At 56.9% G+C, this 27,263-nt stretch overlaps 8 protein-coding genes across 8 annotated transcripts; all 8 read left to right on the forward strand.

The window, feature by feature from the left end:
- Nucleotides 1-498: 498 nt before the first annotated feature.
- Nucleotides 499-4,956, forward strand: JKF63_05596 (uncharacterized protein; the record flags this gene model as incomplete). The annotated part of the gene is made up of 1 exon (XM_067901553.1): nt 499-4,956. One exon carries the CDS (start codon nt 499-501, stop codon nt 4,954-4,956), a length of 4,458 nt encoding a protein of 1,485 aa, XP_067756819.1.
- Nucleotides 4,957-6,403: 1,447 nt separating this feature from the next.
- JKF63_05597 (uncharacterized protein) lies at nt 6,404-8,977 on the forward strand (the record flags this gene model as incomplete). Its single annotated transcript, XM_067901554.1, has 1 exon — nt 6,404-8,977. One exon carries the CDS (start codon nt 6,404-6,406, stop codon nt 8,975-8,977), a length of 2,574 nt encoding a protein of 857 aa, XP_067756820.1.
- Nucleotides 8,978-12,614: 3,637 nt separating this feature from the next.
- JKF63_05598 (uncharacterized protein) lies at nt 12,615-16,043 on the forward strand (the record flags this gene model as incomplete). Its single annotated transcript, XM_067901555.1, has 1 exon — nt 12,615-16,043. One exon carries the CDS (start codon nt 12,615-12,617, stop codon nt 16,041-16,043), a length of 3,429 nt encoding a protein of 1,142 aa, XP_067756821.1.
- Nucleotides 16,044-16,578: 535 nt separating this feature from the next.
- On the forward strand, nt 16,579-17,340 carry JKF63_05599 (uncharacterized protein; the record flags this gene model as incomplete). Its single annotated transcript, XM_067901556.1, has 1 exon — nt 16,579-17,340. One exon carries the CDS (start codon nt 16,579-16,581, stop codon nt 17,338-17,340), a length of 762 nt encoding a protein of 253 aa, XP_067756822.1.
- A 954-nt stretch (nt 17,341-18,294) lies between these two features.
- Nucleotides 18,295-19,236, forward strand: JKF63_05600 (uncharacterized protein; the record flags this gene model as incomplete). Its single annotated transcript, XM_067901557.1, has 1 exon — nt 18,295-19,236. The coding sequence occupies one exon, from the start codon at nt 18,295-18,297 to the stop codon at nt 19,234-19,236; it is 942 nt and encodes a 313-aa protein (XP_067756823.1).
- Nucleotides 19,237-20,880: 1,644 nt separating this feature from the next.
- Nucleotides 20,881-21,783, forward strand: JKF63_05601 (uncharacterized protein; the record flags this gene model as incomplete). Its single annotated transcript, XM_067901558.1, has 1 exon — nt 20,881-21,783. The coding sequence occupies one exon, from the start codon at nt 20,881-20,883 to the stop codon at nt 21,781-21,783; it is 903 nt and encodes a 300-aa protein (XP_067756824.1).
- Nucleotides 21,784-22,305: 522 nt separating this feature from the next.
- JKF63_05602 (uncharacterized protein) lies at nt 22,306-22,629 on the forward strand (the record flags this gene model as incomplete). Its single annotated transcript, XM_067901559.1, has 1 exon — nt 22,306-22,629. The coding sequence occupies one exon, from the start codon at nt 22,306-22,308 to the stop codon at nt 22,627-22,629; it is 324 nt and encodes a 107-aa protein (XP_067756825.1).
- A 2,754-nt stretch (nt 22,630-25,383) lies between these two features.
- Nucleotides 25,384-26,940, forward strand: JKF63_05603 (uncharacterized protein; the record flags this gene model as incomplete). The annotated part of the gene is made up of 1 exon (XM_067901560.1): nt 25,384-26,940. The coding sequence occupies one exon, from the start codon at nt 25,384-25,386 to the stop codon at nt 26,938-26,940; it is 1,557 nt and encodes a 518-aa protein (XP_067756826.1).
- Nucleotides 26,941-27,263: the final 323 nt, after the last annotated feature.

The following is a 27,263-nucleotide window of genomic DNA, read 5'->3' on the forward strand; positions in this document are numbered from 1 at the left end:
GAAGCAACATACCCCAAAATGCCGGCTTTGCACAGACGTTGTGATTCAAAAAAAATCCACAGAATGCCAAGGCATACCAGCCAGCCAACAAAAATGAGCAGTAAGACAATTAAAGAAGGGAGAGAGTGACTGCCCCAGGCAGTCCGTAAGAGTTGTACACACACGGAGAGTCTCAGTGTGCGCTGAACAAATACTGGCCACCCCCTCATTCCTTCCTCCTCCGCCCCCCCCCCCAAAAAAAAAGCCCTTTACCCCTCTTCTTGGCATCTTTCTGTGGCTCGCAGTCAAGGCGAAGATCACCGCCACTGTCGCAAGCGGGCAGCTGGGCAATCCTGCAGCCTCCTCGGTAGCCCATGTTTGGTTCACTCTTTATCTCTCTCTCTCTAACACCCCTTTATTGTTTTTTCCGTTCTGTTGTGGTGATGATGGTGGTGGTGGTGAGCTCATTTTGTAAGAGTCACACGTGTCAAAAGCGTGCGTGCACGTATACAATATTAGATGCGTAACAGCGCTGTACTTCGAAAAGTGCTCCCGGCGCTTCATCTCTCGACCTGTGGGACAGTCGAGGAGGAGGAGGTGCCGCCAGCCACCCAACGTGTAGCGGTGCCGTTGCAGACAGGCACCAGCGGTTGCCGTCCGAATCGCCACCTCGGCGAGTGGCCTGCAGACATTCCACAGACTTCCCTATCCGCCCCCTCCCCCTCTTCCTCCTCCCCTTCCCTCGCCGCCGCGACAGGGACGGTGCTGTTTCCGTGGAGAAAGATTGCCACCACACGGCGCCCATCGGGAACGCTTACCTGCACCGTGCGGTGGTGCTCTGTTCCCTCGGCGGAGGCGTCTGCCTGGGATGTTGATGCAAAGAAGAGCGCTTTCCCGTCCACAGATTCGCCGGTAGCGCACGCTGATCCCTCCGCAAGGGCGAAGGAAGCCCCCAGGATTACTTCGGTCGCATCGGGACCAACAGCGGCAACAACGCTGCCGAGCCCGCCACCGCTCACTTCCAGCAACAGCGACTCAGTGGCCGCCAAGGAAGACGCAGGTGTGCACGGAGTGGGAAACGGTCCCGTGGGGATCGGAGCGTTAAATACCGCGGCGGTGCACCCGGCGGATGACGACGACGACGACGATGCTGACATCACCTTCTCAGACACTGCCTCAGTGGCGGAGCTCGTGGCAAAAGATGATGAGATTCAGCGTAGTTGGGCGGAAGGGAATGACGCAACGGCCACCAAGGAATCACAGAAGCGCGCTGTCGACGATGGCGGCACCAGCGCCACAGAAAGCGGCAGCGGCTTGTCACCGTTCGCGCTGCCTCCAAATCACGGGAGTGGCTACAGTGATGGCGCCTCGGCCGACATCGCAGAGACGCTCTTGAACGATCCGTTTCACATGCCGAGCGTGGACGACGACGCGTTTGCACGTGACGGAGACTTGCCAGCCTCCGCGGCGGCGAGCTACAGCGCCTGTGCAAGCTCGAAAAACCTCAACGAGAATGTCCTTTCCGCCGTAGATGTGCTCTGCGACGACTTGTTTCACTGCAAGACATCTGTCCTGCGCTCTTTTGCCCGTACACGCTACATTTCCTCGCGTAACAAAGTGGAGATCGTCTTGCGCCTTCTCGAACGAGCCCACCAGGACGCTCATGGCGAGAGCAACGACCTCAAGGTCACGCGTCGGCTGTTGGGTGACATCTTCGACGAAAATGTTCGCACGAGCGGGCTGCGAACGGCGTGGACGAACAAGTCGCTGGAGGCGGCGCATATCGAAGAAGCGTGCGAGTCCCACTTTGGATTTGACTTGCTTGCGAACACCATGAAGTCGCTCATGGTGCGGCGGCACGCGGGCGAGATCTCGCGTGTGCTGCGGAAACTGACCCGTGTCTTTCAGCAAGAGCACGAGCAGATCTCCCTCGCCGCCGTAGGTGGCGTCTTCCGCAACTACCGCGCCGCAGCTGACGAGCTGGTGAGGGAGCTGCCCGTCTGCGAGGTGCTCAGTCCCTTTGCGGGCTACCTGGTCAGCTATGTGCGCTACGCCGCCACGAAGGAGATGCTGGCACGAGCTGACGTGAACGAGCGTCTTGTCCAACTGGGTGTGATTCTCCCCACTGTCCAGGAGGTGGACGACAACGCCCTGTTGCACCGCCTCATGGACCTTCTTGACCCCGCCGTGCAGCAGATCGAGCGCCGCGCAGAGTGCTTTCGCCACGCGGAGCAGCCACGAGTCATTGGGATGGAAAATGGCGACGTAATCGCGAACACCATCCGCGCCTTTAGCGAAGTGTCCCACACCAAGTGGAACACGCAGGCAGCCCCGGAATGGGTGCACGACCTGGCGCGGCTTTTCTGCAATTGGGAAACGATTCTTCGTACGGATCTTCCGCGGTTTGAGGAGGTGCCGCGGCACTTCTTTGACTGCATTCTTTCTGGTGTCGTGTGCCTCTACATCACCCAACGTGTGTACGGCAACTCGGTGGGAGCAAACTCGGTGCCGCTGTACCAACGTACGTCCATAAAGAAATCCCTCCTCCTACACTTTAATGATAAGGACAACACGGATAGCGCATTGCGAGATATCATGTCTTACGTCCAGGCCGGCGCCACGGAAGTACGTGGTGGTGTGCGAGGCGAGTTCTTCGCGGGGGTTCTCTCACAAATGCAAGGCGCCTTCCAGGAGGCGCAGGAGGAGCCGTCAGCCCTGCACGAAGAGCGTGTTGCCGTCATATTGAACGCCGTCTGCGATGTGGCAACGAACTGCACCCGGTCCGCTGGCCTTTTCAACTTACTCGTGAAGCTCACAGAGGATCTCGCATTCCACTTCCGATTCCAACGAATTTATAAAAAACTGAATGCCGCCGATCGAAATACTATTCGCACCAACGCCTCCATCCGAATGACGAAGACGCTCGAGTACTTTGAGAAGGAGTTACACGTGACACCGATCTCCACCAAAGCTGTCGGCTTTCTGGTGGTGCAGTTGCTGTATTTGTCGTTTCGCGGCGATGGTAGCAAGCGACCGGTGCTCGAGCGCTTCGCGAGCGTCACCGGGGAAACGGCTCTGGACATGGTCGGGCTCACTGAGATGGCAGCCACATCTGTGCGCGACCTGCACGTCGCCTTTCCCCCGCAACTTTCCTACAACTCCTGGCTTAATGAGTCCGACACACGCGAAAAGTCGGTGTACGGTGTGTTGCCGTCCGTGGCGGTAAAAGGATCTGCGAACCAGGCAATGATCGTGTCACAGGCTCCGATGATGAAGGCGCTCGACGCCATCTCGCGCGTGCCGTGGCGCATCAACAAGTACATGCTGCACGTGCAGGAGGCGATTGTGCGGGAGGGCTTTGGATTCGGCAAAATTCGGCCCGGCTTCTATCCTCTCCACTACTACTCGATGAGTGGCGGTGGCGTCCGCTACCCATCTGACCGCCGCCGCTCGACGCTGGTGAATGGAAAAGACGACGACGACGACCTCGAGGCCGATGACGTCTTCAACCTGCAGCAGCGGCGGCAGTGCACTCTGCAACAGAAGCAAGACTGGAAGGAGCTGAGCGAGCTTCGCAGTAGCCGCATCCACTACCTCCTCGGTCTGCGCCAGGCCCGCTCCATTGTTCAATTCTCCCATATTTACTTTCCCAACAGCATGGACTTCCGTGGTCGCATGTACCCACTCCCGGGGAGACTGAACCACACCGGGTCGGATCCATTCCGTGGGCTGCTTGAGTACGCGGAGCCAAAGCCCTTGGGTGAAGTAGGGCTGTACTGGCTGAAGGTGCATCTAGCAAACAAGATGGGCATGAGCAAGCTCTCCTTTGACGAGCGGGTGCACTACGTTGATGAGCACATGGAGGACGTTGTGCAGAGTGCCGAGAGCCCCCTCGTCGGCGACCGGTGGTGGCAAGAAGCCAGTGAGCCCATTCAGTGTCTCATGGCCTGCAAGGAAGTTGCTGACGCAATGAAGTGCTCACAAGGCCCAGAGCAGTTTCTCTCACGACTGCCCGTCGCGGTAGATGGGAGCTACAATGGCCTGCAGCACTACTCCGCTATTGGCCGTGACGCTTTTGGCGCGACGTTAGTTAACCTGGTGCCAAGCGAGCGCCCCGCCGACGCCTACACGGGCATCCTGAAGGAGATGCTCAAGTCTATATGCATCGACGCCGACCGCGATCACCAGGTGGCGCAGCGGTGCCTCGGCACCGGCAAAGGTCAGGACAAGGATCACATCAAGCGCAAGACAATCAAACGCCCCATCATGACGCAGGTGTACGGTGTCACTGGATACGGTATGTCAGAGCAGATCCTGGACGAACTGGTGAAGCAAAACAAGAGCCACGGGTTGTGGACTCATACAGATATGAAAGAAATGGCGGCGTACCTGCGTGACAAGGTCCTCGAGTCGCTCGGTGTGACGTTCCGCGAAAGCCAAAACTGCCGCAAGTGGATTAGCGATGTCACCACGCTACTCTGGAAGGTGCAGCCGGCCGAACTACGCAACGCGCTGTGCTGGACGACTCCACTGGGCCTCGTGGTCCGACAGCCCTACAAAGTTCGCAACGAGTGCTCCCTCTTCACACCCCACGGCTACAGCAAAGTACCCGGCGATTCCGTCGCCCCCGCAAGCCGCAAGCAGCTGACAGCCGTGGCACCCAACCTGATCCACTCACTTGATGCGACGCACCTTGCTATGACTGCCCTGGAGATGCAGCACCAAGGGCTATCTATGATGGCGGTCCACGACTCCTATTGGACCTATGCCTGCGATATGCCAAAACTGTCGCAGGTGCTGCGAGAGCAGTTTGTAAACCTGTACTCCAAATACGACCCTTTGTGGGAGCTGAAGGAGCAGTGGGAGGAGACATACTTCATGGACCTGCGGCGGCACGGTGTGAAGCTCCCAGACCCACCCAAGCGCGGTGATCTCGACCTGGATGTGGTCCTTCGTTCGCCATACTTCTTCTCCTAGATGTCACACGTATGTGGTAGTCTAGTGTGTGTGTGTGTGTGTGTGTGTGGTCTCCCCCACCTCTCTGCCATTCACCCACCCCCACCACCACCACCACCACCAAATGTGTGATCATGGAGGAACCCCAGATGGCATAGAACAAACAGAAATTTAAAGGAGGCATGCAGCGGATGGAATACGTGGTGTGAGACACGGGAGGGACGGAAGGAGAGGGGGGAAGGGGGGGGCCAACACAAGCGCAGGGGATGTTGTACATATATATATATGTATGTGTGTGTCTATATCCACTCTTTGGCTCGTACAACGTCCGCATTCTTTTCCTCCGTAATGACCGGGGTAGTGACTGTGGTAAGCGGCTGATCCAGCACTTTCGCTAGATCCCTCTCTCCATAAGTGTAAGCTTTGCTTTGGTGCAAGCCTGAGGTGTGCGCGTGTGTATGATTCTCCTCCCTCCTCCTCTTTCCCTCCCCCTTGCCGTGTCTTTGGTGTCTTCGACTGTGTGTGTGTGTGTGTGTGTGTGTGTGTGTGTGTGTGTGTGTGTGTTGGGAGGGGAGGGGAGGGGAAGCCCTGGGGCCCTCATTCTTTTAGGACTAGTCAACCAGCAGCAGAACTTCCACCAGCAACGCGAAGAAGGGATGCAAATCATGAGGATCGGTCTGGGGAGGGCCAATTGAGAGGGGGCGCACCAGCAGGGACTGCCTGCTGGTGCATCTTGCCTTCTTCTCTCGTGAATGCCCCTATACTAAGCAGCACCCTCCTGTGGCAAAGTGCAACGCAGCGGCAACCCGCCCCCTCCCCCCCCCCCTCCCATTCTTAGGTCTTTCCCGAGAATCTTTGTTCAGTAGCAAGGTTGATGCACCACTCCCCCTATCCTCGGCTCCAACCCTCTCGCGCTCCCTCTGCCACACGATAATCACCGAAACCAACGCATATGCAGGAATGACCACACTCGTCATTGCTTGTGTCCTTTAGGTCTCTCCTCTCCGCGCATGACAAGTGCGGCAAGACGAGCGACGATGAGCTCCAGTGCATCGCCCAGTAATGCGGCGACGGCACCACCGTTCTGCGTGGCACCGAAGGGCTTCACCACCACCACGTCGCAGTGTGGCATCACTCAACCCATCACACCCAACCGCGCCCCAGCCTTGGCGTCTTCGGTATCTGCGCGAGTACTTTTTGGCAACCCCCAACTCTCTCAGCCCCCTCCACCTCCACCTCCATCTCCACCTCGCTGCACATATCTACACGTCCCCTCCGCCCACAGAGCACTGCAACACTTCTACCTCGGCCGTTGCAACACCGCATACGCAAAGGACGGCGTCTGCGCGCTTCACAAGCCGGCCCCTGTCTCCACCGATCTTAGGAGGTGATCCAGCTAGCCTCGGAGGTACTGCGACGCATGGCCCAGATCGGCTGACTGTCGCTGCGTTGGGCAACGAACGCGTCGATGGTAAACGAATCCAGTAGTGCATCGTGGCGCCGTCACGTGGCGGCGGTATGCCGTCGACTACAGCATATCGCCCAGGAAGCCGAACAAATATTGACGCCTTCTACCGAACTCACCCCAGTATCATCATCTAGCATCCCCATAGACCGCAACAACAGTGCAGAGCTCTCGTGCACGCTGGCGCAGGCCATGGAGGCCCTGCAGCGGTACCGCAGCGGCTGCACGGCGGCCATGCTGGAGATGGATGCGCTGCAGCAGCACCGTTCCCGGGTCTCCTCCCCTGCGCCGACGCCCATCGGAGGTACAGAAGGCTCGGCGATCCTATGCTCCCCTACTCGGTCAACTCACCGAAACACAGCCAGCGAGGAAGACAACTCTCACACTTCGCGGCCTAGCCCCGCCAAGGTGGTGCAGCCCCACCACAGACGCGACCTTATGAAAGCCTGTCTCACTGGAGCCCTGTCAGCAGAGTCTCAGTACATGCACAAGCCTACGCTACATCAGCAGCTTGGTGAACGCGAAGGGGTCATGGGCGAGTACATGTGGAGTGCGCGGCCGCTTGTCGAGCATGAAGCAGGGGAGCGCATGCATCTCGTCTCGTTGTGGGGGTATCTCGTTTCGTGTGCTTCAATGCGACAGGCAGCATGCCAAGCACAAGCCAGCGCAGGTCTCGACTCTTCGGCAGCAGAGCTTGCAGCGCACGTCCACGCTGCAGCACCGCCGTTGCACCCGTCCGTACGCAGTGACACTGCCGCCGCCTACCCTCGTTCAATTGTCCAAAGCGGTACGCAGCCGCTAAACCTATCCCAATCAATCGAACCCACCCATATACCGCCGCACGCTCAGCAGCAGAACCTACAAGACGCGCAAAAGCTTGCATTGGCGCAACTAGTCGCCCGCCATGATGCCGAGAAAACCGCCCTGGAAACACATTTGCACGCGGCACAAGAGGAGGCAGCCCATTGGAAGAACTCTTTCTTTGAAGTCAAGCAGGCACTAGCGGCTGCGCAGTCCGCCACCGGCGAGGTGCAGCGGTGCGCCGGTGTCACCTATGACGGCATGCACCGGCAGCTCAGAGACACAACAAAGAAGATGTGGCAGCTGCAGCTCGCCAACGATCTCCTCGACACCAAGGTGCGAGTGTTGTCGCAGGAGCTCGAGGAGCTGCGGCTGAGTGGGTCACTAGCTCAAGGACGCCCACAGAGCAATGAGACGGCATCTTCTGCGGCAGATCTGGCAAGCGGATGGGGATCGCAGTCCATCGTCGGCACAGCAAACCTGAGCAAAGGCAAGGCTGGGAGCGAAGGTGGTGGCCACCACAGCTGCTTTGACGACGCCCGCTGCAGGCAGTTGTTCGCGTCGTCGTATCGTTCGCACACAAACGGTGCGGCAGGTAGTGATGGCAGAAGTGGCGGTGCCCAATCTGTGAGCCCTGGAGTCTGGATCGCATACGAAGAGCGCAGCAGCCTCTTGACCACTACAACGCCAGTAAAGCCGCCATCTCCAGGCACTTCCCGCTCCTGTGCACGCGCCCTCTCCGCGGAACGTCGGGCAAAAACTCTGCAGCTCGGGTCCTCACCCCCTGCCTACGCCCATCTTCCAAATAGACCACCCGCATGGATCCCCGCTGGTGCCCTCCTCCCTCAATACGACAACAAGGATGGCCGGCATGAAGGTCTCACGCATGAGCGGGGGGACGGTGACAAAATCAACGAAACCCAACATCCATTGTTTGAGCGCACGGTGTCGCCAGCCCTGCAGCTCTCGCTCGAATACACGCCGGCACCGCAGCCCTCTTCGACACCTTTGCCTTTGCACAGTAAGTCTCGCTCAGACGCGAAAGAGGCAGAAGCTCACCCATCACGCCTCAAAGATGTCGCGGTGTGTGAGACGAGCAACGGATTCGACTCGGCGACACACCCTGACTTCTCTCGGGTGCAGCAGAACGCAGCGGGGCACTCTCCCAGCGCGTCCGCGCAGACAGCTGTCTTTGAGCCTCGCCATAGAGTCACCCCTCCCCTCCACCCAGACCCTTCTACCATCTTGGACTATTCACAGACACCATCCAATACTGAATGTGATGGGGGGTATCAGCTGCCGCTAACAGTGCCGTATGGCGTGATAGACTCGACGAGCGACAAGGGGACAGCAAGTGAGACTGACGCCATCCCTTCGGGGCTAGCGAAGGAAGAAGTACTGCGATCGTCGTTGGCGTCATCGCCTTCTCTGACGACAGGATCCGGCTTACGCGCGAGGCTAGAGGCTGTGCATCACGATATCCTTTACCACGCTGAGCGACTGGAACAAGAGGTGCAGGCACTGACCTCTCGCCACGATGCTGCGCGACGACAGCGACGGCGGGACAGGGAAACGCTGCGCGTAAATGCCTCCTTACACAGCGCCGACGACAATCCCGAATCTGAGGCACTCAACCGAGCCTTGGAGAAGCTCCACATTGAACAGGAGGAGGACGACGACGAGCTCACGCGCTACTACATGAATGTAAACCAAAAGCGGGCGGAGTTGGAGCGGTGTCTGCGCTGTGTAGAAAACAGGTTAGCTTCATGGGCGTGAGAGAGAGGGAGATGCACGCACATACACACACACACATACAGGTTTTCCTTTTCGCTTGCCCCCACCCCACCCCCGCCTCACCGGATGGCGGGAGGACACCTCGGTCGTGGTGGAGAGGCGGGGGGGAGGGGATGTGGGGATCCAGTGGTCTCACTCTTCTAGGGAAGCCAACCACCACTTCCAATCCCAATGCGGAACTACCTTTGGCAGAAAGGAAATCATATACCTGTGACATGAACTCATTCAAGCGCTGTATCGCTACGAGTGCCAGCGACGGCAAGGTCCCTGGATGGGGCGCTGTGTAAAAACGACACGTGACAGAGAAATCCCGTGGGACATTCATCAGATAGGTAAAGTATCAGCACTGACGGGGGAAGCCCATCTCACTGTACCACGCACTGGTCCTCCACCCCACAAGTGGGGTGGGGGACCGGGGTTTGAAGCGGAGACCTCTGCGCAGACGACTGCATTGGTCATTGTTGCAACGCGTGTCTACCGCTGTTCAGCAACACGTAAAGAGTGAGCATGTGGACAGGACAGGAATAGGGCGTGCGTGGAAAGAGTGTCTGTCGCCGAACCCATATATGACAGTGCACAACGGGGGATAGACCCGTCGAATGCGCAAAGGGTCGGCGTCTATGCATCTGTGTGTGTGTGTGTGTGTATGTCTGGGGGAAAGAGGGAGGGAGTGCGAGATGGCGCCCCCTCCCAGCTCCCTCTATTCGATGGATATTATATACGGTACCGCCCTTCCATTCATGACACAGCATCTTCTATGTGGCCAGTTAGTATAGCGTCTCCGAGTGTTGAGGGGAAGGGGAAGGGGGATTGATATGCACCTTGGATGGTCATTTTCTCCACATCACCTCTTCCCTTCCCGTCCTCCCACCCCCGCCCCCGCCAAGCGTTCGGTCCAGCGAGCGGCGGCATCATCCGGAACGATTGCGCAACTCTCACTTCTGATTCACCTCCATCCCGCTCCCCCCCCCTCGTCTTATTCGAGCTCACCGCATGGAAGCGCTCGTCTATTCCCTCATCAACTTAGGTCGCAGGACAAGCGTCAACCGCTGACACATTTATAAATTGTTAGAGACGCACACACAAAAACAAATTCCACCATTCTCGGGCGTAATGGCGTCCGGTCCCACTACCATGCAGATGCTTCTGTCGTACCAGTACGCGCACAGCGCTCTTACGCCCTCCCCAGCAAACTCCACCACACCTAGAGCGCACGAACAGGTTACATCGTCGTCTCACAGACGGCAGCGACATCTGCCCTCCCCCGACCCCTCTACAGTGACGTTCTTCTACTCTGATGAGTGGCCGTATATGACCTCTTCCGTGAACCGCCTCACGCACCGCTTACCAGAGACATACGGCGCGCATTACCCCGTGGCGCCGTACTATTGCGGACGCAACGAGTTCGACATGCAGCTGGAGCGAGCGTCAGATCGCTCCACGATGGGCCAACCCACAAAACGCGCGCAGACAGCTGGTGCCTGTGCATCGAAGATGCGACAATTTGCACGAACACCGCCACAGAAACCTGCCAGGGACACCTCCACAATGTCGGAGCTCTCTCTTCCGCGTCTGTCCTCGCGATCGCCGGTTAGTACTGCGTCTTTCACTCAGCGCAAGCCGCACAAGCACCGCACCCCAAGCAGCTACACTACCCAATCAGATCACCCCATTGTCTCGTTGGATTCAACCACCGCCGAAGACCAGCGGGTCAGTCGCCCTGCCACACCTCATACTATGGCTGTAAAGGAGAATGCAGAACCTGAACCGTCCACACGCTTCAGTGTCCGCTGGGCACATTGCGTCGTGCAAGATGCGCTCGCAGCAGACAGCTTGTCGGAGTTCAGGCGTTATGTTTTCACCGTCGCTCGATGACGATGGGGAAGTGGTGTGCAAAGAGCTTCTCGTATTCTTTTTTTTTTGAAGGGGGGAGGGGAGGAAGAGTCATCTAGAAGAGCGAGCGTGGGTGATCTTTTTGGTACACGACTCTGATCCCCCCCCCTCTGCTCATACTCTGCTGCTGCTTTCTAGGCTTCTGTTTCTTTGGGTCCCCTGGATGCCACCGGTGTCATCCTTCTTCTCCATGTCAAATTGCATTGGGGGAAAGAGAAAAACTTCATTCGTTGCACCCAGGGAGGCGAGAAGGGGGACCTCCGGGGGTACTCTACGACTAGGTGAAGTCAAAACGATGTATCGCTAATGATAGCGGCGGTGGGGGGCCCTGGATGGCGCTGCATCAGTCCGATCTGCAACGGTGAACACGTGTGTGAACCATCTGTTGAATACACAACAGGCTAACCTGACTGGAACAGATCTCACCTGTGTCCCCCCTTCCCCACCCCACCCCCACCCCCGTAGTGACGCGCACCACGTGGCGACCTGCGAAGCTGGTGGGTGGACAGAGCTTGAAATTCGGAGTATATTTTTTTCAATAACGGAGTCGGTCATCAATGCAACGCGTACCCACCGATTTCTGTCTTTTTTTTCCAGCGCACAATGAGCCTCTGGACAGAGCAGGTTTTAGGGTGTGAGGGGGGAGGGGGGAAGGAGTAGAAGAGGGAGAGCTTGGTGTTGTACCCACATGTAGTGGCGTATGGCAGAGGGTGCACACCGAGAAACATCAAGAGAGAAACCCCTACCTACCTACCCCCCCCCTCTATCCCTTCCCTTCTCGGCCTCTGGATCTCATAAAGTCATGTTCGATGTATACACGGCAACGAGCAGGAGGGGGACCACTGCCACCCCCCTATCTCCTTTTAAATTGTATTTTTGGAAGGGCTTTCTAATCATTTTTCATCTTATTCATCAGTCTGCGCGCACATCTCACCCGAGGAGAGAGGCGTCACCTCCACTTCACCTATGCAGCGTTCATCTCCAGTACCGGGTCACACACACACACACACACACTCTCTCACGCTGCTTTTCATTATTCACTTCCATACCCCTATATCATCTTTCCCTACCCACAACGCGCACCCACCTAACAGCGCAACGCTTACAATCTGTGGCGTGCCACGCCTTTCGCTATCTCGTTGACGTACCCCCCCCCCCTCCCTCTCTCCCTCCCTCCTCCCTGCAAAGCGACACTGAAGAAGCGTAGGCATGAGCGAGGGGGGGAGAGGAGGCGATTGGGGGATTTGGTGCAAAGTATGCCACCGAACCCACGCCCACACGACACCACTAGAAAGTAGGAAGCGATGAAGGGAGGGAGGAAGAGAGCTGAAACACCGTCCGCTCCGTGCGTCATCCTCAAAGTGGTCACCGTTTGTGCCTTCCCCCCCCTCCTCTACTCACACACACACACACACACACATCTCCCTTTGCGTGTGTGTGTGTGATGATGGACCTCAACTTCTGCCCTTAATCTCCCCTTCCCTCATACCAAAAAAAAAATGCCTACACCTGTGCGCCACTGTGTGTGACGTATAGCGTACATAGGTAGAGACCAGACAAAGGCTTAGCGCACGCCCCCAACCCTCCCCACCTCCCAACTCCACACACACAGACATTCACAAATATATATATATACCGATATGGATAATCGCCTCCGCAGTGGCCGCTGCAACCACCACCACCTCCATCGCCCCTCGTGCTCCGCTCACCCGCTTCACTAATTGAAATGGCTCAGGTCTATCTCCTCGATGTGAGCTACCTCAGCCCCTGCGAGGAACGTTTGCTGCTGCGGGGATCGTTGGCGCCGCCGCTTTCGTGGTTGTGTGCAGCGGAGCTGGCTCAGTGGACCTCCGCGACGGTGGTGGGAAACGCTTGGATAACGGCATGCATCGAGGCGGCAGCAGACACGTCGGGGCCGACAGAGTCCGCGCCCAACAAAACTGACACCTCCGACATCGCTTCATGTAAGCAGGACAATGAGGGCTATGTGCGACTCGACGACGACGGTGAACGCGCTACGGCTGCCGCACTCTCCCCCACCACTACTTCCGTTGAACTCGGTGCACCACGCCAGCCCATGTACGCCATACGCGCTTTCCCATCTTCAGTTCGTATCCAAAACAAGTACTTCAGCACAAACTTGACCCTTCTGACGGGAGCGCTGCTGCGACCCTCTCTGCACCAGCGGCACGTTTGTGCTGCCAAGGTGGATCCGGGCGACGTCACAGCGGAGCTCCTTGGCACGCTCGTCGGTGTCAGGAGTAGTAGCGTTACTACTCGTAGCGGCTCAAGTGTCGCCCACGATAACGATGGCAGCAATTATGGTGGAGTGCTGCTTGCGCGCATAACGCAAGACCCCGCGCATGTCCCATGGCACGCCTTTCCACGAAGCGGGGGTGGGTGTCTCTTCCATGTCGTCATGGTGTTTCTGAGTGGCGAGATGGAGCTGGATATAGACGAAGCAGCACCAACGGCGCCAGAGTCCTTGCAGCCCCTAAAGGAGCGCTGGAACTACTTCGCAGTGGAGAATGGATACGAGTGCATCTTTCACGCCCCGGCGCACCCTCCGTCTCCAGCGGCTCGGACGGCGACGTCGTCATTGAAGATCGACGAGGGGACCCTCACCAGCTCAACGGATGATGTCACGTTAGAGTGCGTGAACGTCGCCTCCGGCCGCCGTGGCCTGCTCGAAGCGCCACTCGCTGGATCAAATCGCCTGTACCAAATTCTGTGCAACACACTGTGGCCGGCTGGCGTCCGTCAGCCAGTTTCTGTGACCTCTGGCGCATGGCGCGGCGACCACTGTGAGCGGGAGAGCAACGCAGGCATGCACTCATCAAATCCACTGAAAACCTATTTGAAGAACGCGTTTGTCGTGGTGGGGAACGACGAAGAGGCGATGTGGCGTCTCTTTCGGCAGCACGAAGACGGGTGTTCACCGGTGCCTCGACGCCGCTTTCACTTCTTCACGTCCCTGGTTAGCGTGCCTGCTCACTCTACCATCACAGCACAGTCTACCCGCATTGCTCTTGTGAACCGGTACTACGCGGCGATTGTGCAGCCGCGACTGGTGCAGACCGCCCTCTTCAACGCAAACATGCAGGACCTGCTGGACCGATACTGGGAGCTTCACATGAGAGCTGAGGGAGGTGATTATGGTGTCTGCCCCGATGCGCCAGTGGTGGTGTTGTGGCCTCCAAGCTCGTCGGCATCGGGTGCTGCCCGGGTCGAGGACGCGGCTGGTGGTGCGGTGACCATCCGTGCCGACGCCGACGACAAAGATGTGCGGGCCTCGTATCCTTCTCTGGAGGCTGTTCTCGACTTCCTCGCGCGTCACGGCTGTCGCGAGATCGTGGTTGTGGTGAGTGGGCGTAGTGGCAGTGCCGTCCTCAGCAGGCTCACAGCGCACGAGGCTCTCTTGTGTTCCGAGCGGAACGTTGAGGTGGTACAGTTGGACGCAGAACACCTCAAGGCGGCATCGGCTGGCGCAAGCGAGGCGCACGCTGACGGCCCGCCACTCCCTGTGCACCGAGAGGAGGATGACATAACAGCTACCAGGGGAGTGGACCGGCTGTACGAGCTGCTGCACTGTGTGCACTGGGGACAGATGCACCGCATGACGTGCGCAGCCTCTCCCACAAGGTGCTACGCGGACTGCCACGATAACTCATGTCTTTTACTGGCCTGTGGACGAACTCCCTTCGAGGAGGAGGCGTGGGTGCGTGAACTACTCAGTGGCATGACCCTAGCGCCATCTTGCACAGGCAGCAAGAGCGCAACTGTGTCCGCCGACGATTACCTGCGTCTCGCTGCCCCAACGGTTTTAGCGGCTCTTGGGACTAATGCACACGGTGATGACCCTGCAGGTCTCGGAGAAGACCCATCCCAGGCAGGTATTGCACTCGACGTGTCTACCCCGTATTTCAACGCTCGTGTTAAGCTGCACATAGATGGTGGACTACAGTCGTACTACGCGGAGCCACTAGCACAGCGTTTGGGTACGCGGACGATGCCCCCTGGATGGGATGACGCACACGATGCCTACGTGATTGTCACGACGTTGTGCGTTCTCCAAGAAGCGGTACGCGCGATCGGTGAGTCTGCTCGAAACACAACAGTCGACGATCCCAGCAGTCCCGAGACGCTGAATAGATCGCAGGGCACCCTGCGCACAGCTATCAGTACTCTTACTCGGCGGCAAAAACAGGAATGGTGGGCGGAGAAGATCGACGCCGAAGTGCTGCACTCCACTAACCCGAAAGTCTCCGATGCAGCCTCTGACTCACCACTTGTTCTACTGTACATTACGGATGTGATGGCAACGGATGCAAAGCTTGTGGAGCTAGTGGAAAAGCTCGTGTGTGCACTGGCACGCCCCGCCACAGGGTCTGGTGGTGCGGCTCTCCTCAGCCAAGTCGGCAACGGCGGGGCTGAAGAAGTGGAGGAATACGCACTCATCGAGTTGGTGTTTGCAGGTGAGCCTGCGGGCGTGGTAGGTGGCACCGCCGAGTCAGGCCGCTGCGTAGATCGCGTTTTGGATGGCGCCGCGCGTGTGCGCGAAGCGTTTGACCAGCATCTGTGGCCACATCGTCAGCCGTTGCCACACCTCCACCGGCACGCCAGCAGAATCCGTCCGACAACGCCTACAAGAGAGAAGGCGACAAACTCGCAAGGGGCCGTCAAGGTTGTCTCTGACACCATCAACGACTCCGTTGCCCACCAAAAGGTACAAGCGTCGTCGCCTCTGGTGGCGGGAGAATCAGCAGAAGCAAAGGATGTGCCTGCCGCGGCAGGAACAAGTGCTGTTGTGCTGAAAGACACAGTGATGGATGATATCAGATGGATGGCGCCGGTCATTGGCTGTGCGCTGCCAAACGACTACCTCGTCGACCCCGAGACCCTCCGGAGCGTCCCGGTTTGGGCCATGCGAAACGCCCCCAGGAAGACGGCGAGGATCGCCGACGTGGGCATCAATGGCGACGAATGCTGTAGTGAAGCACCAGCTCAGCCCGATAAGCTGCTGCCACCGCCGCGTTATGATGATGAGCTCCTGCAGTGGATGGAAAAGATGAATCACTACGGCCACCGACTAGGCGATGTGCTGCGAAAAAGTCAAGCGGCGTCTCTTTCCTTTGCACTTGGGCAGATGGTGTAGCGTCCGTGTATCGGCACACGGATGGTTTCGTTATTCACAACAACAACAACACAGAAATCATTCAAACGGGGAGAGGGAAATGTAAGGGGGGTTACCTTCACCCCTTCCTAGGTGATCCAGGCTTCTGGTTTTTTTTTGTTGTGTGTGTGTGTGTGTGCTATGGTCACGCCTTCTATAAGCAACGAAAAGGTTCAACAGTTGGACATGCAAGCGAGCAATGGCATCACTTCCTTCTCCCACCCCCTCCCCTCCTCCCCACCCCCTCATCATCTCTGATATATGATCTGACCTGCATCGCACCACCTCCACCCCTCCCACTTTATATATATATATATACATATATTACAAATATGTGCGCGCGCGTGTCTGTGCCTGTGTGTGTGAAAGAAATAAACAAAATAGAGTCCGCTGCTGTTTCTGTTGTTGTGGATCTAACGCTCCGTACAAAACACTCGCGCATTCGTGCACAACAGCCCACGCGTTGCGTGCGCCCATCCCAACCAATCAGAAGGCGGCGGCGACGGACGGTGCAAGAATGAAGGACAGACAAAAACCAAATGGTGGCTCCTCCTATCAGGGGCACCGAGAAGGGAGCACAAGCAACCGCAACGACTCCCACTGCCATGGCGCACGGCCCTTTCACTCTCAGCACCGCCTCCGCGGCCCCTCGTCCCGCTCGTGGTCACGCAAGCGTGAGGCAAAGCGCCCCAGCGTCTCTGTCAAGGATCGCATGACGCAGCCCATCAAGCACGTTGTCCCGCTTGATCTCTCCTTCGGTAATTTTGACTTTCAAGAGATGAAGAGTCTTGGCAAGCGCGGTGGTGGCGTGCGTGAATTGTCCTCACTACTGCGTCAGGCGCGTCGGAAGGCGGTGACACACGCTGACATGCTTCACACGCGACTAGGTGCTGAGAAACGCAGCGAAGATCTACTTTGTGCAGCGATGCAGCGGTCAGCTGGGTTGAAGGTGAAGGACGACCCGCACCGCATCGCCAAGGCTCTCGCGAAGCGCCGCAGCAAGAAGCGGCAGTCTGCAAAGCGCTGGGCAAAGCGCATCAAGCACCTGAAGGACTCGGTCGAGAACGTTGTGAAGGACCGCTCTATTCAAAAGCAAATGACGAAGGCACGCAAGGACGCCAAGGTCCGCGCAAAGGATAAGAAGCGCGAGGGCTCCGGTAGTGCTGCTGGTGGAGCCGGCCGCCGTGGTGGCGGCAAGAAGACGACAGCAAAGAAGAATAAGAACCTCGGTGGCAAGCAGCCGCGCAGGGGTGATAGTGGCAGCAGAAAGAAGCGCTGACCGCGTTTCACCGTTTTGCATACAAAGGAATAACTGAACTGTCTGTATGCGTGCATGTATGTGTGTGTGTGTATGTTGGGAGAGAGAGAGAAAGAGAGAGATGATCTCCCCGCGAGCGCTTTCACGCTCTTTTGCCGGTGCACGCATTTGCACAGCCCTGCTTTCCTTCTCTTTGGTCCCTCATTGTCTTCGCTTACTCGATTAACTAAGTCTCCTCTCTGACCTCAAGCACTCGCAAAAGAGTTCCCCCCCGCCTCCCTCCCCCGCTCAGTCAGAAGCCGAGACGCCAACCAACATACGCACACATGTGTACCCTGTTTGTTTGTTTCTTTGGGGTGGGGCTCCATGTGTCCTCCTGGAAGAAGAAAAGGGGGGAAAGACGGTGTGGTGTGGCGGTACTTTTGTTTAGCTGAAGGAAGGAGGGAAAAAAAAAGCGGTTGGTTGTTACCCCCCTTGGCCTGCAACCTTTTGTTTCTCCGCCCCCGCCCCCCCCACCCCTCTTCCCTTCTCCGCCCATCCACCTACTCACAGAACTCTGGGGAAGGGGGTATCAGACTTTCTCCATTCCGTCGCCGCCTTTTTCCTCCTCAGTTGAGCTTATGGGACTATTCGAGCCCCCTCTTCCCCCTCCGTTTTTTTTTTATTCAAAGAGGGGCAATAATAACACTCCACCCCAGCACCAGACGCGCCTGCTTCTCGTTATCCAGTGGTCCGCTTTCCTCATCCCTGCCTCTCACCCACCCACCCCCTCTCTCCCTCTCTCTCTCCTACCCACCCACCCACCCACCCCTCTGCCCCTTTCGGAACGACTGCGCTCGTCTATTCACAGAATTCTTCCCGCTTACGGCGCTCTCGGCGAGCACATTATCTAGTCTCTCACTGCCTCTACCCCCTTCACCCCCCCCCCCACACACACACACAGACATAGACTAAGCGCCCACGCACGCTCTCATCATGTTTCACCGGATGCACAGCCTCGTCGGTTTCAGGGCGCTTGCGTCGGCCTCGCGCATGCAGCTGAACCAGAAGAGTAGTCATTCCGCCTCACTTTTTTCCTCAGCAGCTGCGTGTCGAATCCCACGCTGCCGTGCACACCCCACGCTGGCAGTGACGGCCTCCCCGTTTGCCCTCCACAACGCGCTCCGCTGGTACACCGCCACGACCGGCACACAGCTGATGCGTGTGCAGGGCCGCGACGACATCCAGAGCCAAAAGAGCCCAATGAACTGGTCAGGCAGCAGTGGGGGCAGCCAAGCGGAGAGCCTCACACCGTATGTGCGGCAACACCTCGCCCGCGTGTATACCCTCCTCGGTTGTGCGTGTCTGACGGCGGGACTCGGCAGCTTTCTGATGGTGGCCACACCAGTGGGAGGTGTTATCCCCTACTGGCTCCCAATGGTGGGTGGCTTCGTCCCCCTGCTTTGGATGTCTTTCGCCCCACCCGCGAACCCGTCGCTGAAGCTGGCCCTCTTTTTCTCCTTCGCGCTCTTGGAAGGCATGGCGATAGCCCCACTAGTGCTCATGACAAGCATGAAGGGCGTCCTCACTACGTCGATTGTGCTGACGGCAGCCGTCTTTGGCGGCTTCAGCGCAGCAGCGTACCTGGCACCACGTGCCTCTATGGTGGCGTGGCAGGGTCCCCTGTTTGGAGCCCTGATCGGCATGGTTGCAATCTCTTTGCTGAACGTCTTTTATCCAACCGCCATTGCACACTCGATTATTCTCTACGGCGGTCTTGCCATCTTTTCGCTCATGGTTGCAGTGGACACGCAAGCCATGATTGAACGTGCTCGCTGCGGGGCTGGAGATCACGTCCAGGACGCAATGCAAATGTTTTTGAACGTGGTCAACATATTCGTCCGCATTGCGCAGATCATGGGCAGCATGGACCGTTGAGCGCATTCACATACAAGTAAACGACAATACACGTTGAGGGAAAACGGCCTATACGCACGGTCAGCAGGGCAAAGAAACATCTTGAGAAGTCAAAGGGCACACGTAGTCACACGTAAAACAAAACAATATTCGAAGAAGCCATTACACTCCCCCCTCTCTTTTCTTCTCTGTGTGTGCGTGTGTGTGTGTGTGTGCGTCTTGGTGTCTTTTTATCTGAACTGTAAGAAAGAGTCGCACTTGTCAAACTGGTGTGTATGTGTGGAAGCATAGATGGAGAGTGTCGTGCGGCGCGAACCAGTTGCTTGATCCCCGTTGGTTCGTATTTCTTGTTCTGAACTCGCTGCTGTGCGACACGCTTTAGCATCCCCCCCCCCCCTATTACTGCCCCCCCCCGCTCCCCTCTTTATTCCTCCGCCACCTCGTGCCCTCCCGCCGTCATCGTTATCGCCTTCACACAGTCGCCTATTAAGCCCCTTCTCTTCATGTGATCTCGATCAATCCTCCGTGTATTCGCTGGGGATGTACACGTATAACCTACTCCCTCCCCTCCCTCCCTCCCCCCACCCCCTCCCGACACAGACAGACAGACACGCACGCGTAAACCCCACTAATATAGGCATGTGGCGTTCGCTGCCCATCCCCTCTTTTCTGGCGTCTGCAGGTACGCATGCGCACACAGAAAGGCCACGTTGCCCCTTTTTTTCTCACATCTCGCTTATCATTGCTCACCCTCTTGTTGAGCTCCATAGTTGGGTAGGGAGAGAATGCATTCATGATGCTGTGTCTCGTGCACATCAACGAGTTTCACTGAACCCCCCCCTGCCGACCGTTTGTTCGTCCTCCGCCATTTTGTTGTTTGTTCGCAGCAGCGCAAATGTGTGATGGGGAGCGATAGGAGACTGGCGGCGAGGCTTTTTTTTTCACTTTGAGGAAGGGAAAAAAGGGGGGAGTTGAGTATACGGTGAGAGGGGGGCGGTAGTAACAGAAGAGAGCAGCGCTGGCGGTTGTGGCAGAGATAATAAACCGCATTTTACTGCCATGGCCCTTTTCGTTTTTTGTTCCGCCCCCCCCCCCACCCCCCCCTCTCCCCTTTCCAGATGAACACTCAAGAATAAAAAATTACACAAAGCAAAAAGAGGGAGGGGGAACGCAGTCGGGAGAGGGGGGAGAGATGCAGTGACCACGTACACATTGAGCACGTGTGTGTGTGTGTGTGTGGTGGTGGGGAGGGGGAACCGTGTATAAATACAATGGCTACACAACTGCGGACAAAATGTATTCCTTTGAGTTTACAGTAGCCTCTTCTTGTTCCTCCTTTCCCTTCACCACCACCTACGGAGGCATGTGAGTGCTCACCTTGCTCCGGAATCGATACCATCAAGCATCACTCTAACACGCACACGGGTCTTTTTTCAGTCGCTCCTCATTCCTGTCCCCCTTCACATGAATGTCCCATGACCTCGAGCCGCGTTTGAACTATATCCGCCCCCACACACCCCTTTTTCCTCTTTTTCTTATCACACCCCCCCCCTCCCCTCCCCTCCTCACCCTACCCCTTGATATGCACCAAGGGGCCGTTCACTTGAAGAGCTCCACTCTGGGTGTATAGGCCAGAGACACCTCAGTGCAGTCGCATTGACAATAATGGAATGGGCTGATGACGTCAACCGGCCGCGACGCGCCAATGCAGGTAATCGCTTGCAGGAACTGCTGGCGAATGGCCTGGATGAAGAAGAAGAAAAAGCGCTTCAGGCACTAAGCGACGCCTCCTCTGACACCAGCTTCACCCTTGGTAGTGATGAGGAGGCAATGGATGAGATCGAAAGTGACTTCGACGCCGAAGAAATCGGTGGCACGCTGGAGGGGGAGGCGGTGGAGACAGAGGCCTTGGTGCGCCGTGCGGAGCGGCACGAGCGGCAGCTGGAACGCCAAAAAAAACTCCGGCGCTCGCAGAACTTCTCCGAGATGGCGGCACGTGATCGATTGCAGCGACTGCGCAGCTCGAAGAAGCTGAAGAAGAGGCAACGTAGCACCAAGAGCGGTGCCGTCTCTGAGAATGATGACGAGAACGGAGAGGAAGAGGACGATGAGGACGGGAGCGACGACGCCGTCGACCTGCGCCAAAGGGTGCGACATCGACCTGCCCCAACAATACCGTGCAGCCAGCGTCTTGCGGAGGCCCACGCGCGTGCTGCAGCCTTTCGAGCAGCGCGAACTGCGGCAGAATCCCCCGGGGATGGCAGCACAGAAGAAAGAAATGGTAAGAGCACCGGCTCTGGCGACATGCTCACACATCAGGGGCTCGGCGAGCGCAAGGTGCAGCAACGGGGACGGCGTCCGCAGTACACCCGTAGCACGGCACGACGCTCCGGATGGGCAACGAGAGGAGGACTGGCTGCACCGGTGTTTGTTTCTCCACGCATTGCCCTCTACGAAGGCATTCAGCAGCGAGTGGGGTACAGCAGCGGGGTGTCCGTGCTCAAGCGCTTCCGCGTCCCAACCGTGGTGTCCTTCTCCGCTGCATTGCCCCCAGTACTGCAGCCCTGAAGGGGATCCCCACCTCGGTCTACCCCCAACAAAAAAAGGAACGAGAAGTGCTCATGAGCGCATCATCGGCCTACAAACTCCCTCGTTTGGGCTGTCATGTGAAGAGCTGTGTCGCTTGTGTGGGCCTGGGAAGTGAGGAGAGGTGTCGGTGTGCATCTGCCCCCCCCCCCTAAACAGGGAAATACATTTATATATGAAATACACTGCTCCGAAACATACTGAGAAGCGCCATGGATAAACCGTATTGCACTTTAAAAATGCATCTAGTCAGCGGGTGCGGTCACGAACCACAGCCCTCCGTGGCGTTGTTAAACGTACACTCCTTTGCGATGGTAGCGCACCGTCTCGCCCTGCATACACCAAAATATTTTGTCCTCTCTCTCCCTTTCCCTCTCCCTCCCTTCCCACTCCAGAACCACTTCTCATTACAGCTTCACACGCAGTGAATTTATTTGTTCCGTACACGCCGCAGCCCCTCACCATACGCCGTGCACCTCGACACCCCAAAAACGCGCAAACAAAATGGAGGACGCTGTTGAGACGATTGTAAACCAGCAGCGCGAGACGGAGCGCGCCGTTCTGGGCGGGCAAAAAGTGCACATCCGCGTGCAGCAGCGCAAGGGTAAAAAATTTGTGACCACGGTTCAGGGGCTCAATCAAAAACTCAACTTTCGCCGCATCAACCGCGAATTCCAACGCCGGTGGGGCTGTAATGGAACCGTGATTCAAAGCACGGAGGCGGGCACCGTCATCCAGCTGCAAGGTAACTGGAGCGAGAAAATCAAGCAGTTCCTCTTAGAAGAGCATATGGCAACAGAGAACAACCTGGAGATCCACTCCCTGTAAAAAAACGACGTGGGGGTGGGGAGAAGGAAGAAAAAAAAAGTGGAACCTGTGCTCTCACTCTTTTTTGTTGTTTTTGTTTTTGTTTTTACGTCGGTGTGTGCTCTGACGCTCAGACAGACAGACAGAGAGAGAGGGGGGAGGGAGGGAGGGAGGGAGCGCGTTGCGCGACCGCTGCGGCGTGTATATCTCATAAGCAGGCTACCCCCTTTTCGACACACGCACACCCGCATGAGGACAGTCTAGAAGCCAGGATGACCCTCACGTTGGTGCGCAATCTTTTCAGGGAGTGTGTTTGTGGGTCTGTCCGTCAAGCCTTCTCTCTCCCCTCCTTCCCCTCCTTTTGCTTCTCACAGCAGCTGCAAACCCCATTGGTGTGTGTGTGTGTGAATAGCGCTCTGTTCCTGACGTATGTCTGCAATGCATAGCCTGGTGTGTGTGTGTGTTGGTGTTGGTGTGTTGGTGTATTCTTCAGGGCACCCGCGGTGTCGACGTAATTTACCCAAAACATATAAATGAGGGGGAAAGGCTAATCGACAAACAAAAGAGTGCATCTCTCTTCTTGTAGTTTGGTGGGTGTGTGTGTGTGTGTGTGTTTTGTTTAATTCATTTTTTGGAGAAAAGAAGACAGAGCATGGATTCTCTGCCCTCCTTCTCTTCAGCCTAAGTGTCGAAAAAAAAAAAACGAGCAGCACAGAGGGCAGCGCCCATCGGATTCTCGGAGCTGTCTCTCTGTGGCCTTCTCACGCCTTCCTCCTCCCCCTCCCCCTCTCCTCAACACGACTCTAAGATCTTGGAGACGGTAGAGATAACAGTGCAGCTGCGTCGGACGTAGGAAAAGCGCGTAGAAACATGAAAGGGACACGCGATGTAGGAAGAAAGTCAAAGAATGGAAACTGAAGTGGCAAAGGAGGGCAGCCGTGCGACACAAGTGCGTGCGCGCCGCCACCTTTCAAAGGTTTCGTTGTGTTGGACATGCATATTTTCCTTGCTTTTTCTTCTCCTTCCCCCCCCCCCCCTCCCACCACCACCACCACCACCAATCCCTACTCTTCAACTGCATCGACAATCCCTTTCTCCTCTTGCTCCCTCTCTCTCGTTTAACTTCCTTTGCACCAACACTCTCGCGACACACCGTTGTGCCCCCCCCCTCCCTCTCTCCCTCCCAAAAAAAAAACTTCATTTTTAAAGTCTCTTCGTTTTCTTTTTTGTTTCTGCCCTCCCTGCGCCCTGCCATATATATATATATATATACACACACACACCTCTCGTACGCCTGCGCCCTCACGTTCTTACTTCGGCAACCAGCGTGTCTGTCTGTTTTTGTGTGTGAGACGCCACAGCGCCCGCAGCAAACATCGACAACGCCGACAACAATAAAAAGGGGAGGGAAGAAGAGAAGACTCACACACGAAAAATAAAAGGGTTTCTTTTTTTTTTCGTTTTGCGGCTCCCTCTCTCTGTGTTCATCCAAGGTTGTAGTGTGTAGCTTCCGTCTGTGTGTACTGCGGAAGGGAAGGCAGGAAGAGTGGGGGAGAGACGCCCACCACCACCACCACCACCCAAAAACCGATGTGAACAAAAAGGGGAAAGGTGAAAAAAAAAAAGAAATACAAAGACCGAAAACCTCTCTTTTTTTTCCGCGTGAGTGCGAGCGTATAGTGCGTGTGTGTCGCACACACCACCTCGACACCATCCCGCTTGCTCTCATCGAGCCAAGGAACGGGCCTCCACCCTATCTAGCTAACTGCACTCCTCGGACATCGCCAACACTAAACACACAGACACACACACACACACACGTATATATATATATACACTCACACACATTAAACGAAGTGATCAGTTGTAAATCACGCCAAAGGGAGGGTCCTCTCTCTCTCTGGTGGGAGCGCGATTCTGGCCTAGTGGATTGGTGTAGTGCGTTGAGCGGATCGCCGGTGCGGCAGTGTTCATATAAACAGAGACTTTTCTTAGGTGACCGTCGTCTTGGCACGCTTTATACATATATATACAGGTGCGGCTGTGTAAGGTGTGTGTGTGTGTGTGTACGTTTTGTTTTCTGAGTTGAGAACGGGAGTAGGAAGGAGACGATCGTGTGATCGGCATACCCCTCTCCTCCTCTTCTTCCTCTTCTCTACTCACAAAGACTCACGCACTACGCACAAGAAAAAAAAGAAAAAGCGAGATTTTGTTTTGCATGTGTATCTGACGCTGCCTCTTCTACACACGGGTGCATAGCTTATTCTCGCTCTCGCTCTCCTTTCGCGTGCTCAAACCGCTTTTTTTTCTGCGCTAACTCTCTATTATTTCCTTGGCATATTTCTTTCGTTGGTGTAGCCCCGGCTCTCCCCCTCCCCTACACACACACACACACACACACGCACCTTACACACACCTGTCTTCTCCCTCTCGGGCCTCTTGTTTAGAGGGGGGGAAAAAAGGGGGTCGGTGTTCACTCGTCAACTCACGGTGCGCACGCAGTGGAAAATTCCTTACGTGAAAAGGGCGAGATCGCTCAGAGAGGAAGCCAGAAAAAGAAACGCGAAAAACAGGCAACTCATATTTGGTGAGTCGAGCAACACAAGGGGTAGTGGTTTTTCGAGAATTTTTTTCTTGAATCCGCCACAACCGCCTGCAAACATCACACAATCAGCGAAGTTGGAAGCGGGGCAAAAGAAAGTGGCTGCAGTACTCGCCGCGGACCACCGGAGGAAGCAAGAAAAAAAAAAGCAAGGAACAACCTTCGTCATCCCCATGCCCATCAATCCCGAGTACATCCCCTTGCCGAAACGCAAGGAGATGTTCGCAGTTGCTTCGTGGCGAGACTCTCCCGGGCTGAACGCGACGCCTGCCGCGCACCCTGGCGTGTCGGTGGGTTCCCATCTCGCCTCTCTAGATGCCCTCCGAAGCAGCAAGTGCCTGCCAGGAATGTACACGGCACCTGCAGCAGGTGGCTTATCTCTTTCTCCCGCCTTGGGCCCTGTCGAGGAGAGCAAAGACGTTTCCAAGACGAAGGTGCCGCCGCCGCCGCCAGCAGGAGCAGCAGCGGAAGTCGCAGGCAAAAAGAAGAAGCGCAAGTCCGCGTCGGGGACAGCGACGAGTGCGGCGGGTGCCGGGGCCCATCCAGAGGATGTAGACGACTTCTTTGTACACATCCTTCTCCCCTCCTCCATCGCAGTGCAGACTCTAGAATTCGAGCTGCAGGTGCAGACAACACCGCTCAAGAGTATCGATGTGGGCCCCCCCAAGGTGTTGTTCCCACGCAAACCCACTGGCGGCGACGCGAGCCCCCCCACGACTACGTCGTCGGTCCCTATGGCCGCACACACCAAAGTGACCCCCTCGCCCTTCCGGACTCCTGCAGGTAATCCTGTGAGCAACGAGGGGGAACTACCACCGATGCACCTGCCTCCGGCGGACCTCCCAGAGCCGGTAGCGGCGGTCCAGGTCAATGGTAACGGTGCGGCCTCAGTCGCAACGACGCCGGCTGGACACCACGGTGGTGATTACCAAGTCTCGCTGTTGTTTGCAGAGAAAGCAGAGGCGGAGAAGACCGTCGCGTTTGTGCAGCGCCGGTGGCCGAATGCCACCGTCTCTCTTGTCTCACGAAGCCGCAGCGTACTAAACGCCACCCTGGTGCTGAAGGGCATGCCGAACCAGACGAGGACGGAGACGGTCCTCGCAGAGCTGCAGAAGCTTCCGTACCCCCCCTCGTATGTGCGTCTGCTCCGCAGCGAACGTGGTGTCTTCAAGGGAGTTGTCTTCGTCAAGTACGCCAACTGCGAGGTGGCGGAAGAATGTAAGCTGCGGCTGGAACAGTTTGTGCTCGGCTCCCGTCCCCTGAAAGTGGAGTTCAAGAAAAAGAGCACGACGGCGGCGAGCGCGAACGGTGCCATCAGCGAGAGCAAGCGCTCTCTACAGGAGCTAGTGCGCGAGCTCCGCGTGAGCCCAGAGCACGAAGGCTTTCATCTCTCTCGCTCCGACGTGGCGAAGGAGGAGGTCAAGCTGCTGAAGCAGCTCTGCCAGTCCTATGGACTTCTGTTCGATATGAATGATCACCAGGTGACGGTGAGGCGGGTGCTGGGCGCAAATGGCACCTCCAGCGAAAAGCCGTCACCGGCGCTGCGCCCGCAGTCGACAGCTCCCGCCTGGGCTCCGGCGACGCCAGCCCCGCTTCGTCCGATGGACTTCAAAGGCATCAGTCACTGGAAGGACATCCGCAGCCAATCCTCTACCCTCGGTATCATCCGCCCACTTGGACCGGAGGACGGCAAGCCGGCCTTCTCGGCGGGCCGCGGCCGACCTCTTTGAGGCAAAGGGATGTAAAAGTGATCTGTGGCAACGCATGATCGAGAGAGAGGGAGAGGGGGGAGGGGGGGAGAAGGAAATAAATGAGGAGGGACCAAATGGAGGGAGGAGAGAGCGCAGAGGGAGACTTTCCTTAGTTTGGATTGCCACAAACGAGCAGCAACGGTCGCATTCCCTTCCCCCCCCCCCTCTTCTTCTTCTTCGTGCTCTAGTGTTGAGGACTCGCTAGGCACGTGTGTTCACGTGTGCGTGTGAAGAGGAGGGAGAGGGAGTGTTTTTTTGTTGTTGTTGTTGGCATGTTTACCTACGTCTGGATCTCATCACAA

The sequence above is a fragment of the Porcisia hertigi genome, chromosome 24 (assembly GCF_017918235.1).
Source record: "Porcisia hertigi strain C119 chromosome 24, whole genome shotgun sequence".
NCBI classification, from domain to species: domain Eukaryota; phylum Euglenozoa; class Kinetoplastea; order Trypanosomatida; family Trypanosomatidae; genus Porcisia; species Porcisia hertigi.